The 20,431-nt window shown below is 33.8% G+C and overlaps 5 protein-coding genes across 6 annotated transcripts; 3 read left to right on the forward strand and 2 right to left on the reverse strand.

The window, feature by feature from the left end:
* Nucleotides 1–4,111: 4,111 nt before the first annotated feature.
* Nucleotides 4,112–6,857, forward strand: LOC111200751 (transcription factor MYB10-like). The gene is made up of 3 exons (XM_022692073.2): nt 4,112–5,257; nt 6,015–6,144; nt 6,240–6,857. The coding sequence occupies exons 1-3, from the start codon at nt 5,026–5,028 to the stop codon at nt 6,679–6,681; spliced, it is 804 nt and encodes a 267-aa protein (XP_022547794.1). The 5' UTR covers nt 4,112–5,025; the 3' UTR covers nt 6,682–6,857.
* A 1,029-nt stretch (nt 6,858–7,886) lies between these two features.
* Nucleotides 7,887–8,612, reverse strand: LOC106374120 (nucleolar GTP-binding protein 1-like). The gene has a single exon (XM_013814212.1). The coding sequence runs from the start codon at nt 8,610–8,612 to the stop codon at nt 7,887–7,889; it is 726 nt and encodes a 241-aa protein (XP_013669666.1).
* A 2,956-nt stretch (nt 8,613–11,568) lies between these two features.
* On the forward strand, nt 11,569–14,097 carry LOC106377486 (phosphoglycerate kinase 1, chloroplastic). The gene is made up of 6 exons (XM_013817732.3): nt 11,569–12,187; nt 12,607–12,684; nt 12,756–13,016; nt 13,088–13,405; nt 13,484–13,642; nt 13,712–14,097. The coding sequence occupies exons 1-6, from the start codon at nt 11,771–11,773 to the stop codon at nt 13,919–13,921; spliced, it is 1,443 nt and encodes a 480-aa protein (XP_013673186.1). The 5' UTR covers nt 11,569–11,770; the 3' UTR covers nt 13,922–14,097.
* Nucleotides 14,098–14,269: 172 nt separating this feature from the next.
* On the reverse strand, nt 14,270–16,540 carry LOC106377487 (DCN1-like protein 2). The gene is made up of 11 exons (XM_048748418.1): nt 16,215–16,540; nt 16,051–16,112; nt 15,752–15,888; nt 15,605–15,663; nt 15,494–15,517; nt 15,219–15,301; nt 15,064–15,128; nt 14,941–14,990; nt 14,754–14,855; nt 14,624–14,683; nt 14,270–14,528 (listed from the first exon to the last, which is right to left on the reverse strand). Exons 1-11 carry the CDS (start codon nt 16,215–16,217, stop codon nt 14,424–14,426), a joined length of 750 nt encoding a protein of 249 aa, XP_048604375.1. The 5' UTR covers nt 16,218–16,540; the 3' UTR covers nt 14,270–14,423.
* Nucleotides 16,541–17,181: 641 nt separating this feature from the next.
* Nucleotides 17,182–19,004, forward strand: LOC106377485 (myb family transcription factor PHL12-like). Of its 2 annotated transcripts, none has more exons than XM_013817731.3 (5): nt 17,182–17,665; nt 17,750–17,826; nt 18,087–18,162; nt 18,280–18,349; nt 18,437–19,004. In XM_013817731.3, the coding sequence occupies exons 1-5, from the start codon at nt 17,524–17,526 to the stop codon at nt 18,774–18,776; spliced, it is 705 nt and encodes a 234-aa protein (XP_013673185.2). In that variant the 5' UTR covers nt 17,182–17,523; the 3' UTR covers nt 18,777–19,004. The 2 variants fall into 2 exon arrangements, with proteins under 2 accessions (XP_013673185.2, XP_022567022.2); XM_022711301.2 differs by having other exon boundaries at nt 17,185–17,665; nt 18,247–18,349.
* Nucleotides 19,005–20,431: the final 1,427 nt, after the last annotated feature.

Here is a 20,431-nt window from a genome sequence, read left to right on the forward strand (position 1 = left end):
ACAAAAATGAAACTAAAGCAACAAAATCTTAACTAGATCATAATATTTGACTTACAAAAACAAATAGACTAAGTTAATAAGTTTTATACCAGAACAAATGTTTTAAATGATGCAAATCTACTAATAATAGCAATCCTAATTAATTCCAAAGGTTGTGAATCTACTTATGTTGAAAGGTTGTGTCTTTTGAAAAAAAGTTTAAAGGTTGTGTTTTTTCTAAAAGTTCAATGTTGGAAGGTTGTATCTTTTCTAAAAATTGTCTAAAGGTTGTGACTATTCATATAAGTATATATTTTACAAAGTGAAAAGTTGTGACTATTCTTATAAGTATCCTTTTAATATAACTACTTTTAAATTAGAAGAATGCGACTATTCAAACTGAAGGGTTGTGACTATTCAAATAGATTTTTACAATCTATAAATAGTCTCTTCTATGCATTTCTCAAAATAAAGTTTTCACTAATCAACTAATAATAAAATGGTGGAAAAAAAGTTCTAAACAGTTACATGGATACAAATTCTTAGAAGATATTCAAATGAAGCGTTATAAACAATAAATATTAGGAAGAGGTTTACGTGTTTGGATAGCTAAAAATACAAAACAAAATAATGAAATCATTAGTCTCAATTTTCTTATACTAGATGAAATCATTAATATGAAAGTTATATTAATATGAACTTCACTCGTCTGAAGATTTGAGGGAAGAATGAATAATTTAGGCGAACCAATGTTACAGAGCAATTGCGGTTGAAATATTAATATGAAAGTTGTATCTCTTAATTTTCTTTACATAAAAATTGCATTTAATAGTTTTTGTAATGAAAAATTGTGTTTCTTGTTTTTATTTTGTTCATATCCATTTATTAATGATTCACCTAAATATTTACAATTTTTTATATCTAAAAATTAGTATATTAATATGAAAAATTGCAAGAAACACAGGAAAAGTCTACTCTGAGAGAGATAACGGTTACAAGATTGAACCGGCATGAAATTATAGCAACCATCGTGTACCATGAGATCCAACTTTTAATGAGACTGCTCTCTTATGAAAAAAGACGCCATAGAAGACGGAGATGAGTGGAGACGATGCCATTGTCAAATACCAAATATATTTGGGAATACAATACAACGTCTTTAACTAAATTGTCGTTAGTTAAATTTAAAGAATGTCTTTAACCGCCGTGAGGAAAGAGCACAAAGAGTCAAACACGTTATTGGTTTTATTATGAGAACTTGATTAATCTAACCTATTAGGCTATTAACAAACAACAAAGGAAATGAGTACAGCCGGTGCAGGATTCTACATCGGCCGGGAGGGAATCTGTGATAAGATACCTTCGAGAAAGTGTTGTTGATGAAATAGCCTTGTGGCCAGGAGAGAAAAAAAAACAGTTTTTTATTGGCAAAACCAAATTATGATTTAATAGTTTGATACACGCAAACATATGAGTTGAAGAGATATAAGTGGAAAAAGATGCAACTTTCCAAATCAAAAGTAGTAATAAACGGGAAAATATAATACATAGTTATGAAACACAAAAAAACATAATATAATAGAATTGAAAAGGTATAAACTAAATAGAAAGCAGTTGTAGATGAAAAGGTATCATGTTCATAATATATAATGAACAGTTATGAACAAAATTATAATGAAAAGACACAACTTTAGGAATTAATTGGGATTGTTTTCTACTAATAATAGCAATCCTAATTAATTCCAGAGGTTGTGAATCCACTTATGTTGAAAGGTTGTGTCTTTTGAAAAAATATTTAAAGGTTGTGTCTTTTCTAAAAGTTCAATGTTGGAAGGTTGTTATTATTAATAGATATTGTGTATTATAGCATTTTTATACAAATAAATTTCTTCGGGTCGTGATTTCCGTTGCGTGTCAGTTGCCGTTGGAGTTAATGCATTAGACAAGGGATAGCTCGAGATAAACCGCCATTGAAAGTGGTGTAAAGCATCTTAGCTCAAGCGGTGTGGTTGCTAAGAGACGGCATAACTCAGAAGTGTAAGTGTTTAAGTCTAAGGTTTTTTTTTCAATTTCGGTTAATTTTTGTTTCTTTTTGTCCGGTTCAACTTTGTCATCTTAGACCGATGCCCGGTTTCTTAAGAATATTATATTTAAAATAGTTTTTTTAAATAAAAAACATTTGTATGTAAAATAATTTTGTAACTCATCTGTTCGTTAAAAGCAATATAAACAATATATATATACAATGCTATTTTATAAAATATAGCATATTTATTTTTATAAAACGGTTTTCCGTGCGATATCGTACTTGTTCCTTACCTAGTTAAGATAAAAATAAGGCCAGTTTATTAAGTTGATGTTAAAATAAAATATAATTACGTACTTTTTATTAGCATCAATTTTTGTATTGATGTAACTTTTTGTATCAATTTCGTAAGTGATGTTAACTAAAAAAACTAATGCCTCAGTTCTGTAAATGATATATAAATATATATATTAGTATCAATTATGTTTAAATGATGCAAACTAATAAAAATTATATCACTTTATCGAAATGATGCTAAATAAATAAATAATAACATCACTTTTATAATTGATGCTAAATCATATATGTAATTTAAAATAGAATCACTTAGATTTGTGATACAGTTTAAGTGATTTAATTCAACACATTATTGTAGTGAAAAAAGCATTAGCATCGGAAAGTTTATTTAAATAATATCCATAGGATCTAAAATTACTCTACTACACCTACACTTCTGAATGATACAGATATAAGTCATTTCACAACTTCAGACCTAACACAAATGAAAGGTACGCATATGAGTTGCTTGTTATAATGCTTGTTATAACTCCGGACTTGACATATGTGGTCACTAGTTGGTTTGGGTTAATTCGAGCAGGAGTGTCAAGTCTCCGCCTCACCGTTGATACCAATACCTGCTATGAAGCTCTGAACTTACCAAAAAATGGATTGAAAAAGGACCTGCATCATTTTAGGCATTCAAAATGCACTAGTGACTTGCATAAAGGAAAGAAAGAAGCAACACCATCACAAATTCACAAGTAATCAAATGATTAATCAATGGCGATGGGATATATATGTTGCTTCGACCAAATAGAGTCACATTGTACATTAAAAATGATATTATTAACTTTTGAGACTATATGGATAGACTTCCGTTGTTGAGCACCGTTTGAGGATCTTCCTCCGCAGGACAACTGCAGAATTCATTTTAGTTTCGAGGCCCATACCCAAATGTGGCCTAAGATACTCTAGAAATTAATGATTTATATATGAAAACTCGAATCTTGTTTCAGAATGAACACATTATTATCAAGCTAAAAAAATCAAATATATATTTGAAGGTGATCGTTAGGCAGGCACGTGTAGACTTAAACAAGTTAAACGACGTCGTGTTTGTACAAAGAAGACAACAACAGCTCACATCCTTATTTGATCTGGTTAAATGAAGAAATATAGTACAGGTTGATGTTGGAAGGTATCTTGCATTAGGGGTAAGCACTGATGGAATCTTGCTTTTAGGTATACCATTTTCTTTGTGCACTCTTTTCTATTTGATTTAGTTTGTACGAGTAATAAAATTTGGATATGCATTTGACTACTCGTTGTTATTTTAAATACTTATTCAAAACCGAGTTAATTACAAATTACTTGCTTATTCTATTATTTACTACTTAAAAACACTTAAAATTATTTCAAATATTTCCAAAATTATTAAAAAATTATTAAATAATATTTTTATAGAAAAAGATATTAGAGCTCGTTTGTATTTACTTTAAACGAAATATGTATGTTTAATTCTAAAGGAACAAAAGGATACCTATGCTTTTTTTGTCTACTTCTTACAGTAAAAATGTATTTTCTAAGACTTGAGCTTCCCAAAGATATTTTTGTTACAGTCTAGTTATTATTTCTTTTCATTCACGACATAAATAATAAAATGCATAGATATTTTATTTATTTTTAGCAAAAATAATAATAATGAATAATATCAAACCATGCATATAACATTTTGTGTTAAGAAAATATATTAAGTGTTAAGAAAAAAAAAATATTTTACCAAAAAAAAAAAAGTGTTAAGAAAATATAAAGGTAATTATATTATAAATATAAAACAAACAATGTAATAGTTTGTTTGTACATATATAAAATGTAATACATATAAATTATTAATTTATAATTTAAATGAGGAAATATATTTATATGAGATTTTTTATAAAAAAATATTATTTTTTTTCTTTTTTTTATTTATGTCATATTTTGAACAAACTCAACGTTGAACCGAAAAAAATATTAATTTAGCGGATATTAATTTACAAAATTTATACTGTATTTGTAAATATTAAAACTCTACAGTATGATATACAATTTAGCAACGATAAATACTTAGAAAAATCGAAACAAACGAAACTAAGTAACAAGTATTAGTGTCAATTTTACCAAAAAAGGTATGTCTCAAACTTTGCATTCTACTCTATCTTCTCTCTTCTCCACTTCACTTGTATATATTTTCTTCTACTTCATCTTTTCTTCTCCACTTCACTTCGCTTATTTTTATTTTCTCCCTCTCTTCAAACTATTTAATAATTTATTTCACTGTATTCCACAATTTTGGTTTTAGATAAATACTCAACAGTTTCTTAAAATCTCTTTTTATTTTTTATTTTAATTATCGTGTGTAAAGTTACTGAGGAAATGCAAATTATTAATTTTGTCAAATATTTTTACAGATCAGTATAGGGCTTTCATTCCATTTATTGACCAATATCTGAGATTTGAGAGGACAACTTGTATATTTATAAACATATATACCTATTTACACAATCTTATTTTAGAATAAAATCTTACAAATTTTGTTAACAAAAAACAAATCTTACAAATTCAAACGTTTCCATATACGGGTTTAAGGCAGGACATAATGACAAAAAAGGAGACGTCACGATTAATTCAATAAAAAAAAATGCGATATAGATATTAAATTCCACTAATTGACCCTTGTGGTCTTATAACCTTTGTATGCAATGTTGACACGTACATGTGTGTGTGTGTATATAAACATGAATATCTCTTATCAGATTCTCCAAAAATTAAAGTCGGTGTTTGTGAGTGTGATGGGGAAAGGAAAAGCACCTTGCTGTGACCATAGCCAAGTACTCAAGAGAGGGCCATGGAGTGATGAAGAAAGTGAAATACTCAAAGCTTTTATCCTCCAAAATGGTCATCGCAACTGGAGATCTATTCCTAAACTCGCTGGTCAGTCCTTTTGTCATCTTTTTGGCTTAACGGTAGTCTTAATTGCCTTGTTTTGTTTGTGTGTGTTAAAGGTCTTCTCTATCACATTGCATGTTCATTAATCTCTCTCTTTTTCTTCTTTTTTTTCTTTTTTTTTTCTTTCTTCTGATCAAAAAAATCTCTCTCTTTTTCATTTTCATGTTTTTTACATAAATCTGATTTATTGTAGTTGTCGGCGATGTTCATAGGCTTGTTACAATTTCTACAATTTAAACAATAAAAATTAAGAATACGTTTCGAGTGTGTTTTCATTAAATTGAATATTGAATACTTTTGTTTGTGAAATAATGAGGAGATGCTTGACTACAATGACGCAGTCTGTAACGTTCGTCAATATTTACCTTTATTTCCTTAAAATTAGTAGTTGAATAGGCATACATATTCTTCTGGAAGATGGGATAAAATTTTGAATAGATGGTTTAATAAGAAAAAATTATGTAAAGATATGGGTGAACGTTGAACTTTCACCATATCTATGCACCATCTGATGAAATCATTTAATAATTTAAACTAATGAATGTTGGAGAAAGGCAGATATATCTTAATCAAATACATAAATATGGTTTTGACGCAATGCAATGTATGTTATGTATTGTTGAATTGACTAAGTAACCTGGGTTTCTTATATTCATTTTCTCTTTTTGAACTCTTACTTAAGTTAAGCATGTAGTTTTGGTGATCATGATTAATAATGTATGTTTTAACTTAACCAAAATAGGATTGATGAGATGCGGAAAGAGTTGTCGTTTAAGATGGGTAAACTATCTAAGACCAGGTCTCAAACGGGGCAACTTCACCAAAGAGGAGGAAGATACCATTATCCACCTTCACCAAACTCTTGGAAACAAGTAAACCCATGTCTCCATAGTTTTAAATCATCCTCCATCTTTAAGTATATATAAAAAAAAGACCAAGAAGTATAACTAGTGCATTGATTGATCAGGTGGTCAAAGATAGCATCACACTTGGGAAGAACAGACAACGAGATCAAGAATGTGTGGAACACTCATCTCAAGAAACGATCGATGAAGAGCAACTCATCAGCATCATCAGATGTTACCAATCAAGCTCCTTCAGTGTCCCGTTCTTCCTCTTCGTCCTCCTCCTCATCAGTCTCTAATAACGTTATTAAGAGCGAGAAGCTTAATCAGGAAGAGGAGTTGGAGGAGATCTTGGTGGAGGATATGGCATGTGGATTTGAGGTGAATGCACCACAATCACTTGAATCTCTTTTTGAAGATCGCAAGGTTCCTCCTCCTATAACCAAACCAGACTCTCTAGAAATCCGTGGGAAATCAGATGATGAGTTGTGTCGCCAAATGGTTGAACCAGGGTTAGATGATTACAACGAGTGGCTCAACTATTTTGATAACCAAACTTTCTAGAACTGCACCACCATGTCTTATTTTTCCATTGACCATTTATTTTGTTTTCCTAAGAGAAGTTTAGAATACATTGAGAACAAGTTCAAACTGTAGTGTATATTAATTTTCTTTTTTTTTGGGGTCAAAACTGTAGTGTATACTATTAACTTTGTTTTTCTCAATGTTCAGATTTCTCATTTCACTATCTGCTTTACACAGGCAAGAGGTTAAGAAAACTGGTCATCAGCATTAATCAGCATTTTCGTCTACATGCAGTGTCACTTTTACAAAAAGGTCTTTACTGCTCTATGTCTGAGAGTTCTGAAGCTAATGAGGAATCATCAAGGCCTGAGGTTAAGAAAGGATCATACCAATGTGAACAACCAATGATCTCTATCTCTTCTGCAACTAGCTTCTCTTCTTCCTCCTCTTCCCTACCCGCAGGTGTGATCTCAAACTTGAGATTAGGGTCATTTGGCCTTACCCATGTCATTTCAGATTGCTCTGCTGCTGAATGTTTCTGCTGTTTCCTTTTTGTAGACTTGTTTGTGTCTCAGACGGTTAGCTTGTACTGTGTCAAAACCATAGCAGCCAGCTCTGCAGCTTCCCTCTCTCTCTAGCTTCATTTACCAAATCTTCCATCAACTACAAACATAAATAAATACATGACCAAGCTGAAATGCAGAAGGACAAGGTAGATAGATTAATTAATGTTACCTGGTGCCTGAGCAAAAGTTCTCAATGTGTTCAAGTTCCCATTCCTTCTCTTCAAATCTCGCTTCATTTTCCATTGCATCCTCAGCAATGATGAGGTCCCAAACCTCTAAAAATCTAATCTTATATCTATCAATAATACACAGCTGATTCTCTAAAGATGAGATAGCTTGTCCAGCAGCAGCGGCTACTGGGGATAACTTGATTCATTGTAATTGTTAACTTGTAAAATATAGGATTGGGTCTTGTATTACGTTACATGTGTTGGAATACGACTTTTAACAGACCACATCAATGTGTACTATAGAAAATAAAAATATATATAAGAGAAGATGTGTGCTTCAAAAAATTTTTTTTGTTACAAACAAAAAATATATGAGAAGACATGCTCTTATGATAAAAAGACAGAAGAGAAAAGCAGCACAAGGAGGTCCAAAACAAAAATCATAGTCAGAGCATAAATAAAACAAAAAGCCGAGAAACATTAATTATTCAACAGAGCAAACGAGCTTTCATGCTGCTAATGGGTGCTCTTGAGCACAATCATCATGCATCCTAAAGCCATGTTTCTCTTCCAACTCTTCAAGCCAACGCAAAGTGTCTGGATCAACCAAGCCGGCAGCCTTTTCAACCTCAAAGGCAGATGTGTGAGGGATTGTGCAGTCTTCCTTAGCCAAGACAATGTGTGAGGGAGGGGCATTCTCATGAGTGGGATCATCGTCCTGAGCCAGCATGTGCTGCCTGACCTTTTCGATATAAGCCAAAATAGGGAGGCATCTCATTGCAACGGTATACATACACCCAATAGCATTCACTTTCAGGTACTTGCACCGGTCCAGTGTATTACAATCATCCTTTTCCATAAGCTGGATAAAATACGTAGAGATTTTCATGAGCAGTTGAGTTGCATACTTGAGCTGCGCTAGAGCAAGGTCCAAGTCATCGAAATAATGCTCGAAAAAGTCTATGCACGCAGGTTCATTGATGATTGTAAACTCTCGGATAACCGTAGAGAGCTTAGCTTGAATGCATAGCCGGGCGAGCCTAAGATTGCTCAAGTAGAAAGAACGGACATCAAGGAAAGAGGTATTCTTGATGACTATGGCTGGTTTCTGATGTTCCTTGAGAGAGAGGATGGCATTAGAAAAACTATTTTCATCTAGAACCACGCTCATCTTCTTGAATCTCTTCTTCAACTCCACCATTGAATCTTTATCCATTGAAGGTGCTTTATCCATTTATGCACTGCTAAAAAAAAAATTAATATTCTGTTTCTTTTGCGAAGCAAGCAAGCAATCAACTCATGCCAACATATTTATATGCACCAAAAATTCTAGGTTAAATTTTCTAAAGACAGATCGATATACATAACATAACCCCTTGAAAAGAAACTAAGATTTGACAATGAGAAACTTACGACTTGCTTGAGTCTTGGGGCTCGAGGATGAGGGAGCTTGGAGGCCTAGAGAAACACTTATTATACTAGAATAAGATCCGCGCCTTGCGCGGGATTAAGTTATTATTTTTATTATATTTTAGAGAATGAAACAATAGTTTGGCTTCATTTGGATTACGGGTGTTCAACCCGGATATCGGGTTGGTTTCGGTTCAGTTCGGTTTTTTTCGATATTTGGTTAGTAAAATATAACTACTATTATAAATCCATATTTACTTTGACTTTAGTCTTTCACATACTTTTGAAAGATTTCAACTGGATGACTAAATTGATCAGCCAATCTTGTTGCTTTAAATCATTAGTGTATATATATATATATTATTATTTTTAAATGATATTTTTTACTCATATGGTTTTAAAATAATGTGTATCTTCTTATAATATTAAATAAAAGTTCATATTAATATAATTTTATGATCATTTGTAACTTATTATGACAAAAAAAATAATCTATTGATCACAAAATTTTCAGAGTGGGGATCTTCAAATTTCTAATAATTTATAGACGTTTTGAAAAATTCAAAATATAACATATAAGAAAAATTATAAATGTTTTTATTATATATTTAATGTGATTTTTAAATATATTTTAATAATATAAAATTAAAAAAAGAACTAAGATACAAAAATTGTTATCAAATATTTATTATTCATTATAATTAATTTTCACATATACGTTAATCATATTAGGTAATTTCGTAGCTTTTATTTAAGGAAAGTGCAAAACATTTTTTGGTACGTTATTTATCAATTCGATAGTTAGTTTAATAAAAAGTGTAATATAAGTTAAGATGGACCAACCTATTTTTCTAGGAATAGTATATTTTGTATAGTTATTTATTAAATCAGAATTTATAATCATACGGTTCTATGATCGTTCATATCGTTTTATAACAAAATATTTAAATCATCGATAACAAAATTTTCAATCTGAAATCTTTAATAAGTTTATAATTTATAAATGTTCTTGAAAATTCATTGAAAGTTTTAATATTAAAATATTTATGTAATCTTATGGTATATAGTGTTTAATATATATATATATATATATATATTTTATTATTAAATGATATTTTTTACTCATATGGTTTTAAAATCATGTGTATCTTCTTATAATAAAAATGTTAAACCATTGATCATTAATTTTTAACATAATAATTTTAATAGTTTTTGTCATTTATTGTCGTTTTTAAAAATTCAAAATATAACATATACGAAAAAAACTAAATTTTATTTTTATAGCTAATTTGATTGTTTAATTTATTTTAATAATATAAAATTAAACAAAAAATGATGGAGGAGATATTCATTGTTATCAAATCTTTATTATTAAACTCATTAATTGTCATATATATATTAGTCATTTATGGTAATTCCGTAGGTTTTATTTAAGGAAAGAAAATATCATATCATATCATTATATCATATAGTTTGACCAACTTATGTATCTAACAACATATAAAAATCGAATGTGGACCTACTTATTTTTCAATTGAATGTAATTGACTACCTAATTGAGTGCCACCTATGCATTGGGGCCTCTTTTAATTAATACAAAATTGAGGTTACATCTTTTCAAATGTTCCTCAATTAATATATAAGGGATATTTATACCTGTGTGCGTCTTGTCCGTACATAAAATTAGGGTCCACCACTCATTTTATACGTGCCGCCAAAAAAAAAATGCTTATACGTATATTCAGGGTTCCCATGTTTTGGGCTTCACATAAATTTGAATGTACTCATTTGGGCTCTTTTTTTTTTTTTTTGCTAAACTGTTAATATTCATATTAATGAAAAAGTCAGATTTACAAAATTAAATCTAAGAGAAACTCCACTTTGGCAAAAAAAAAAGTTTAAAACAAAGCAGAGCTACAAACGGGAGAAGATAGAATGATCTATCTCAACCAAAGAGACATTAAAGAGCTGAAGAGCTTGTTGGCTCTCCTAGCTGTGATGGTGCTGCGAATATCTCGGTCAATGAACCTGAAAACTCCATCCGTAGAGATAGATATCTGATTATGAAGCACATTGTTACGCTGCCTCCATAGATGGAATATAGGCGAGCCTGCGGAGAGTAGTCATACTCTTATAAGCCAACTTATGCTTAGATTCATGAGCATACTGCTGTTTCTTCTTATCTTAGGTGGCCATGGATGCGGGTGACTTCTCGTCTCAGTGTTCCTCTTTCTTTCTCAACATTAGTGCTTCTTTGGGCTACACTGCTTCTTGGTACCAAATACATGTTTCTCCAGCCAAAGTGATGACTTAGTAATCTCTGCTTACACTTTTTCAGCATCTCAAGTTTTTGGTATTGTAGCCATGAGGAGCAATCAATCAATTATACCAGATTACATCTTAGGATACGCAATCAGGAACTCTTAAGTATGCTATTTTAGCGTTTGGGACAATCAATCAACTGTAGCAATTCACTTTAGTAAAGGGAAGCATTGGTTATGATATGGATTTGTTTATAAAATGAAGAAATAGAGTATATTTAATTCTGTATACCAAATACAATGCATTTGCTAGCTACCAAAGGTGATTAATTAGTCTGCTAGTTAGTTAAACTCTTAGCTTTGGTTAGGAAGAACTATGGTATAGTATCAAAAATTGTGATCCTAGGTTTTATGAAACTTGAAAAACAGGCTACTGTTGAAATACTAGGACAAGAAACTTGGCATTGAAGTTAATGGGATTTCACCAGTAAACGACCAGTAAATATTAAGACCATTTATGTTTCTGACACATGTAAGTATGTTATACGGTTCTGTGGATAAAGTACAATGATCGTGATGGATTCTCAAAGGCTTCTCTGAACCAATCATCAACGATAAGAAAAGAAGAAAAAAAAACTATTTTAAAATCTCAATAGCTAAAGAAGATTACTAGTCACACTCTCTCCTCTCCTTCTCATCTCTCCTGATCCTCAAACTCCACATGGCATCCGTCGCCGCAAGTCCCGCCTTCTCACTCCGTAAGTCAACCACCGGAGCCACTTACTCCGCCGCAACTCGCGCACGCGCCTCCCTTTTGCCCGTTCCATCCAAATCCATCTCCACCCGTCCTCTCGGCTTCTCCGCCGTCCTAGACTCTCGTTTCACCGTCCATGTCGCCTCGAAGGTTCAGTCTTTCCGCGGGAAAGGGACCAGAGGAGTTGTCTCCATGGCGAAGAAGAGTGTTGGAGATCTCACCTCTGCTGATTTGAAAGGGAAGAAGGTTTTCGTGAGAGCTGATCTCAATGTACCTCTCGATGACAATCAGACAATCACTGACGATACGAGGATCCGTGCGGCTATTCCGACGATCAAGTACTTGATCGAGAATGGTGCTAAAGTCATCCTGTCCACTCATCTGGTAATATTCCGAACCAGTGGAACCGAACTGAAATTTTTGGTTTTTTGGTTCGGTTATGAGTTCGCTTTAGTTCCGGTTACGGTTTTTGGTTTGGTTTTTTATTTTTGAGAAAAATAACCGAAATTACCAATTCAAATTAACCGAATTTAACCAAAAATATCTACTGATTTTTTTAGAAAATCATACCAATAATCGAAAAAATCGGTTATTTTGAAAATAAAATTAAAACCCGAATCAAACTGAACCAATTTTTTTGGTTCACTTCGGTGATATTATGATCAAACCGAATAAACCGGAACCGAAAATATCTGAACCGAATAAACCGACACAGCAGGCCTAGATTATTCAGACACACTCCAAAACATTTTGAAAGGTTCTCCTTTGTCTGATTTAAAGTTTGAACATTTCGATCGTTTCAGGGAAGGCCAAAGGGAGTGACACCGAAGTTTAGTTTGGCTCCTCTTGTCCCTAGGCTATCTGAGCTTCTTGGTATTGAGGTAATCAAAGATCCATGCTTTATGCCAATCACATCGCTTGAGAGCTTTTCTGAGGGTTGAGTTTCTTGCAGGTCAAGAAAGCTGACGACTGTATCGGTCCTGAAGTTGAGAGCTTGGTGGCTTCACTACCTGAAGGTGGAGTTTTGCTTCTTGAGAACGTGAGGTTCTACAAGGAAGAAGAGAAGAACGACCCTGAGTTCGCTAAGAAGCTTGCTTCCTTAGCTGACCTTTATGTCAACGATGCTTTTGGAACTGCTCACAGAGCTCATGCTTCCACTGAGGGAGTCACTAAGTTCTTGAAGCCTTCTGTTGCTGGTTTCCTTCTCCAAAAGGTTAATATCTTGATATTGGTTCCATACCATTGCTAGTGAATTTTTTTTGTTTACTCTCTATATTTTTACAGGAGCTTGATTACCTTGTGGGAGCTGTTTCAAGCCCAAAGAGACCATTTGCAGCCATTGTTGGTGGTTCCAAGGTCTCCTCCAAGATTGGAGTTATTGAATCGCTTCTTGAGAAGTGTGACATTCTTCTTCTTGGTGGTGGAATGATCTTTACATTCTACAAGGCACAGGGTCTTTCTGTTGGATCGTCCCTTGTTGAAGAAGATAAACTTGAGTTGGCTACTTCACTTCTTGCCAAAGCTAAAGCCAAAGGAGTCTCTCTTTTGTTGCCAACCGATGTTGTGGTTGCTGACAAGTTCGCTCCTGATGCCAACAGCAAGGTCTCTCTCTCTCTCAACAGCAAGGTTTGCTAGAGCTTTGTGTTCTGAGTTAAGTTATGTAATGTGGATGTTTTGTAGGTTGTGTCTGCATCAGGCATTGAGGACGGATGGATGGGGTTGGACATTGGTCCAGACTCGATAAAAACATTCAACGAAGCTCTGGACACAACACAGACAGTTATTTGGAATGGACCTATGGGAGTTTTCGAGATGGAGAAGTTTGCTGCTGGAACAGAGGTAAGTGTATGATTTCTCGTAAGAGTAAGAACATGTTGTTAAGTTTGGTGGTTATGGTTTGTGTTGCAGGCGATTGCTAATAAACTGGCGGAGCTAAGTGAGAAAGGAGTGACAACTATAATAGGAGGAGGAGACTCAGTGGCTGCAGTGGAGAAAGTGGGAGTTGCAGGAGTCATGAGTCACATCTCCACTGGTGGTGGAGCTAGTTTGGAGCTCTTGGAAGGTAAAGTACTTCCTGGTGTGATCGCTCTTGATGAAGCCATCGCAGTCACCGTTTAGAAGCTCACTCTTTTGATGAGGCAAATAAATTTAATACTCATGAGTTTCTTACTTTCTTTTGCTGTAAATCTACCTTTTAAAACATCATAATCATTTCCCTATAATGTCAACCAAAAAAGAGACTGATAATGTTTTTAGTATTGCTGAATAAATAAAATCTAAAAATCATATAATCATTTCTGAATATTATGTATTGTAAACTGGTCAGTCACGCTGCTACAAAGCTTGTCCTAAGCTTGTGACTAGAGAGATTGTTGGACTTGTGACTTGTGAGACACTAATCGGCTCCACCATTTTAAGGATGGAGTTTGTTAGTGCAATGATTATTAGTAAATGGTAATAACAGAGGATCGAGTTGTTGGTTTCATTAAGCTAAAAACTGATTAGTCTGAAAGTTAGAAGATCATCAAATGTGAAGATTCAGACAAGAAAACAAAAAAATCTCACTAAAGAATAGTAATAAATTGTAAAATAGAGCTACTCACTTCTCCCAGATGGTAGGTTACTTGTCAACAACGCTCTTGTCATACAAATACTCAACGAATTCATCAATGAGGTACGGCCATGCTCCTTCTGCATCGTAATTAGACAGCATCGGGTTCACCGTCTGCATCATCAGAAAACTAATGTCTCAATCCATATATTAACACTAAGCCATAGTTGCAAACATTATATAAAGCTCAATGACACTCTTTCTCTTACCCTTGCAAATTCCAGGAGCTGTGCCCATGTGTCCTTAGATATGGCCTTGTTATGACGATCCTGATCCAGGTAAACAAAAAAATAAGACCAGGCCATGATGATGTATTAAAACTCAAGAGTGTTTGTTTACCTGCAAGAAGTCACACCAGTGATTCACCAAAGGCCACTCTTTTTCTGCAAAGAGCAGCTGCCACATCCCAATCGCTGTATCTAAAGCAAGAGACTTCTGCCCCTGAAAACATTTTAACAGTTGTGTGTTTATCACCAGCACAGATAAAACATCTCAAGAAAGCTACTTCAGATCAACCTTTTCTTACCTTCTCTTTCGCCCACCCAAAAGCAAAGCTGTAGATGTCATAAAACTTTTCTGCACATTACACATATGTCAAGCAACAAGAACCATATGAGATAAAGAATGGATATTTCAATTTGCTTCTTACGTTCATCTTTAAGCTCAGAACGCATAAATGCCAGCTTTTCCTGCAACTTCCCAATGGAATCTACGCTGGCATCAGAAAATAAGGACCAAGTTAAACTCTGTATAAAATACTCCTGCCACATCGTCAAAACAGCATCAAGACTAGAGTCCACTCACCCTAATGCTTGTAATCCACCAACAAATTCTTCCCTGGAAAATTCACACGCTGTGGCAGCATTCATATGCCACGAAAGAACCAACTGAAAACAATAAAACACAGAGCGAGCAGTAAGAGAAACCAAATTTTATTTTCGTCACTCTTAGCCTTTCAAGTCACTTTCACAATGTATTTATTAACTCATACTAGGTAGTTTTTTGGTAGCCGGAAACGAAAGCTAGAAGAAACATACACACAAGCAAGTTTGTAGCAAAAGGTTTAAGAATAAGCATACCGTGACAATGTCTTGAGGTTCCACCTAGAGAAAAATTCAAATCAACTGTTAGTATGTGCTATGTAAGATTAAACCACATCATTCTTAGCATCATTCAACAAGATCAAATACCTGAAGATCACTACAGAGAACCGAGACACCTTCCGCTAGAATCATATCAGAATATGGATCTGCAGAACGTAATATGAAATTACTAAAACATAATGATAATTAAAACATGGCTTTGATCAACGCAAGAGAAAGAAAAAATAGCATTGCCTTTATATCTATTGAAGAGCTCTTCCAAGCGTCTCAGGTCACCATTGCTTTTAGGCTGTGGCTGACTGTAAAACACATCAAAAGCTGCTTCGATCTGCCAATCACTGGCTTTAAGAGCCTGAAGAGCACTCTTCTCACTGCACCCCCCAACACATTATTAAACAAATCACACACACACACAAAAAAAAAACCCCAAGAATGCTGTAAGCCTGTAAACTAGTCACTGTTCTGTTCTTACTTAAAAAAACATCAAACGTACAGTAAAACTAGAGAAAAAAAGCGAGACAAATCCAGTTTACCTAGCTCCTGTAATAGACACGAACTGCTGAAGCTTGTCATGGTTGGTTCTACTCAACTTATGCTGCCACAAGGGAGAGGGATCATATCAACAAAGATGGATTATAAACCACTGAATCGCAAAACTAAGAGATTCATCAAAAGGTGAAGACAAGAAGAGTCGTACCATTGAGTTGTTGTTAATGTATCAGTCTCTATCGAAGGGTGCAAGAGAAGAGAGGAAGTGAGTCAAAAGAATACTCAGAGAGTCTCTCCCTCTCTCAAGATTGCTTCAGCTTCCTCTCCTCTCCTCTCCTCACTTCGCCTCCCTCTCTCTTCTTCAACTCTCATGAGTTTCGGTTTTATTGTGCAAAGACCCCGGTTACAGTAAAAAATATCTCGGTATTTTCTAAACTGGACCATTTGTATATCGGTATTTTCTAAACCGGGACAATGTCTATGTTTGTTATTCTGGTAAGTCAGTTGGTTCTAGAAGAAAAACTGTCTGGTTTATTGCAAAGTTGTGGTAATTGATGAATAGAATATGCAAGAAGAATAGAGTGGGTAGGGAAAATGACAAATCTATGCATGTTAAGGAACAAATATGAACACCAGAGACCAAAGCTGCCAAAGATAAGGAGGCCTAAGTTAGTTGGGCCTGATATGTATTAGATTAGCCTTAAATAGTTTTTAAATGGGCCTTATCTGCTTTCTTATTGGGTCCAATGTTCTTATTGCCAACTGAAGAGAAAGTCTAAACACTTTTGTTGACTTGTGTTGATTCATGACTGGTGTGTGTCAGTGTGTGATATGAAAGGGAATAGATTCATCTTATAGAGGAATACAAGAAGAATCTATCAAACAAAGTCCGCTTGAAAACTAAGCAAACTAAAACAAATACTTTTCGTCTTCTTTTTTTTTCTTTTCTTTTCCAAGCTGCATGATTCTTATTTGCTTACATTTACATACATACTTAATTGATGAGCTAGCAGTTAAACATCAGCTTTGTTCCACTTGTTATATTTTTCTAAAGTACACCGCACACGAATCTTTTCATCGAGATTAAACAAAAATAAGATGCTTATGTTCCTTATTCCCACATGCATGTGCATGCATCTATATCTTCATGGAAGCTAATTTTTGAAAAGCAATTTCTTATAATACGGCTGTATAAGGCCACATGCGTCAATACATCAAAATAGAAGGACTTGGATATTGCGGATTTGTACCTAATTGTGTTTTTAGACATGTGTGGATGTAAAATCCGCTGCATGGTTTACAACTTGAAAGCCTAGAACCCTATTGCATAATATAATCTATAGATATGCTTGTCTGCTTTTATTTATTTTTTATATCAAAAATATATGTGTCAGTGCCAGTCCAGAATCAAACTTTATAATTTGCAAGACGTCGTGTGTTCTTTCTTTTCTTTCATAAATACTAATATTCTCTTGTGCTGAATATTGCATCACCGATCGACATTTGTTGTTAAAATCATGATGCAGTCAAGGGAAGAGAGGAGATCTGAGTCACCATCAGGTCTTGTACTGACCACCGATCCTAAGCCTCGCCTTCGTTGGACCGCCGAGCTTCATGAACGCTTCGTTGACGCTGTTACTCACCTTGGAGGCCCTGACAGTACGTTTTCATCATCATCATCTTATATTGATTCATTTGTAGTGTATATATTATGAAGCTGATAAGTATAATATATATTAAAAGAGGCTACACCTAAGACGATAATGAGAGTGATGGGCGTGAAGGGTCTTACACTTTACCATCTCAAGAGCCATCTCCAGGTCTCTCTACCATAATCTTGCTTCCTACTCTATATATCATTCCTACTTCCCCGCTAAAAATGCATTTAGTGGTAAAGTGTGGATTTCTCCTTGAAGGACCACCGCTTAGATTAGAATATCATTCTTACTTTGTTCATCTTTAGTTTCCTATTCTTTACAATTTTTGTTCTTGATTCCTTCTTGTTTAGGTAGTTTTGCATAGTTAGAATTAAAATATATAGTAGTGGTTAATATAAATTAATATGTATATATGTTTTCAGAAGTTCAGACTTGGAAAGCAGCCTCACAAGGACCATAGCCATGGTCACTCCACTAATATTAGGGATCCTAATAGAGGTGCGCAGTATTGATCAGCCTTCTTATTAAATTGAACTCTATGTATGGGTTAACTTCTGACTGCGCCATGAATACCTTTTATAGTTGGTAATCAACATCGATCAATCATGCATGCAGTTTCCATGTTGGATCTTCAAAGGAATGTTGTATTCACTACTCCCCATATCACTGGTCACAATATGAATGAGTATGTGCGCTCCAATTCCAATATAGTTATATAGACCTAAATCTTATTATATATATAACTAAGTGGTAACTATGATTGGTGATGAAGGATGCAAACTGAAGTGCACAGAAGAATAGAGGAAGAGGTAGAATTAGAAAGACAGGTAAATCAAAGGATAGAAGCACAAGGGAAATACATGGAGAGCATGCTAGAGAAAGCATGTGAGACACAAGAAGCAAGCCTTACCAAAGACTACTCTACTCTCTTTTTCGACCGAACCACTATTTGCAACAACTCATCACCCCTCACAATCCAATGGTTCGAGGATCAGTTTCCTTCGTCTTCCTCTATGGACTCTGCAATGCATCTCCCTGACATCAATTCCAACTTCTCCCTCCAAGATTCTCGGAGTTCCATCACCAAAAACCATACGGTTTGCCTCGGTTAAAGAATACTATATATAGGTCTAGCTATTTGACTCTTCCTACTCTAGCTTTAATGTGCACTTGGTGTATAAACGCACAAACTTGCATGTAATAACTTCTGTCAAACATGAAGTAGATCTTCGTTATCCACCTAATAAATGTGATGATGTGCAATAGATGGTGAAGTAGGCTGCCTCATGCATTCTCAATTACTTGTAAACTGAAAATTTTAAAAGATCTTTTCTTTCTAATCACGGTTGTAGTCATTATCACCAACAATACTTACTTTTCATCACTCATAATTCTGATGTTTTTCTTGCCAATATCCAATCGTTAATCGAAATACTAAAAGCTCATTTATTGAATTTTGAAGCGGTAAGGTTAGATGGGCCGATCAGATCCCACCATAATATGGTCACAGTAAATGAATGTTTTGAGACAAATAAGAGCCTGGTCAAGGCGGGGTTTATGTCGTTGTCTGAACTCTCAAAGTCTGTGGAAGTCTTGTGGGAAACGGTCAACAAAGGATGTTTAACATAACTTACTTAAAGATAAGATTTAACGGTGGAGTATATGTGTTTTTTTTTTTTTTGAAACAGGAGTATATGTGTTATTTGTTTTCTCTTACACTTCAACAGCTTTCAAATCTCTGTTACTATTCGTTGTTTCTTCTCATTTTTAAACACAAAGTTAAAAGTATGTAAATATATGTCACGTTTTATCGCCAATCGTTCGTCCCGTTGTTCTAAGAGTAACCTCTTTGATAAAAACTAATGAGTATCTAGATTAGAAAATAATAATAATAGAAGATAATTTTGTTAAGCAAATGAATCTTAGGTAATAAACTAATAAATGAGCAACAATGGCATTTGAAATTTTCATGAGTTCTCAAAGTTTTCTATATGAGAATTTCTTACTTTCCCACTTCCTTTTCTATATTTTTTTTAAATTTTAATCATGATATCTTCTTCTTATATACTTGCAATGGATATGCTCTAAAAATATGTTCGAAATGATTCTCAATAAGTTTGCGAAGAAAACTATACTCAACACAAAACCAACCTCAAGAACTGTTGACGGTATGTCTTTTTTATAAAACTGTTGACGGCATATGTTAATAAACTAGTACGTCCATCTAAACATCTGGTACAAATTAACTAAGAAAAAGCTTAAACCAGGAAACACAAATTAACTTCCAGAAAAAAGAGCTTCTTTGTTACTACTCCGACGATCAAAATCACGTACGTGATTTGTAAAAGCAGACTCATGAATCATGATTACCCAGTTTATTTGTTAGGACCGATGAATTGTGTTACATCATTCTGACTTCATGTTGTCAAATTAGTACCAGAAATGTCCTAACAATTGCATATACTTCCTTTAAATTTTAATAGAAAATTCAAAGATTACCAACTGGTCTATTCCATTGCTTACCCATGGTTAGGGTTTATCAATAAAGAACAAAATATTTCATCAAAAGAAAGACAATATAGTACGTTAAGAACCATTTGTTTAAATGTATAGTTAAATATATAGCTTCAGTCACACGAGGGATTTTAACATGATATGGTAATTAACAAGCGACGGGTAATATATTATTAATGTTAATTAAAATCTTTCTCCCCCACCTTAGTCTATTATTACATGTAACGTTGACTGATTCAACTACGATTGCGTA

The sequence above is a fragment of the Brassica napus genome, chromosome A1 (assembly GCF_020379485.1).
Source record: "Brassica napus cultivar Da-Ae chromosome A1, Da-Ae, whole genome shotgun sequence".
NCBI lineage: Eukaryota > Viridiplantae > Streptophyta > Magnoliopsida > Brassicales > Brassicaceae > Brassica > Brassica napus.

Coding starts and splice junctions, on each gene's coding strand:
- LOC111200751 (XM_022692073.2), top strand. CDS start 5,026: ATGTTGACACGTACATGTGTGTGTGTGTATATAAACATGAATATCTCT. Junction 5,258..6,014: donor ATCTATTCCTAAACTCGCTG/GTCAGTCCTTTT, acceptor TAACCAAAATAG/GATTGATGAGATGCGGAAAG. Junction 6,145..6,239: donor CACCAAACTCTTGGAAACAA/GTAAACCCATGT, acceptor TTGATTGATCAG/GTGGTCAAAGATAGCATCAC.
- LOC106374120 (XM_013814212.1), bottom strand. CDS start 8,612: ATGGATAAAGCACCTTCAATGGATAAAGATTCAATGGTGGAGTTGAAG.
- LOC106377486 (XM_013817732.3), top strand. CDS start 11,771: ATGGCATCCGTCGCCGCAAGTCCCGCCTTCTCACTCCGTAAGTCAACC. Junction 12,685..12,755: donor CTGAGCTTCTTGGTATTGAG/GTAATCAAAGAT, acceptor AGTTTCTTGCAG/GTCAAGAAAGCTGACGACTG. Junction 13,643..13,711: donor AGTTTGCTGCTGGAACAGAG/GTAAGTGTATGA, acceptor TTTGTGTTGCAG/GCGATTGCTAATAAACTGGC.
- LOC106377487 (XM_048748418.1), bottom strand. Junction 15,518..15,604: donor TTCTCTGTAGTGATCTTCAG/GTATTTGATCTT, acceptor ATTTTTCTCTAG/GTGGAACCTCAAGACATTGT. Junction 14,856..14,940: donor TTGGGTGGGCGAAAGAGAAG/GTAAGAAAAGGT, acceptor AAATGTTTTCAG/GGGCAGAAGTCTCTTGCTTT.
- LOC106377485 (XM_022711301.2), top strand. CDS start 17,524: ATGATGCAGTCAAGGGAAGAGAGGAGATCTGAGTCACCATCAGGTCTT. Junction 17,666..17,749: donor TCACCTTGGAGGCCCTGACA/GTACGTTTTCAT, acceptor ATATATTAAAAG/AGGCTACACCTAAGACGATA. Junction 18,350..18,436: donor ACTGGTCACAATATGAATGA/GTATGTGCGCTC, acceptor TTGGTGATGAAG/GATGCAAACTGAAGTGCACA.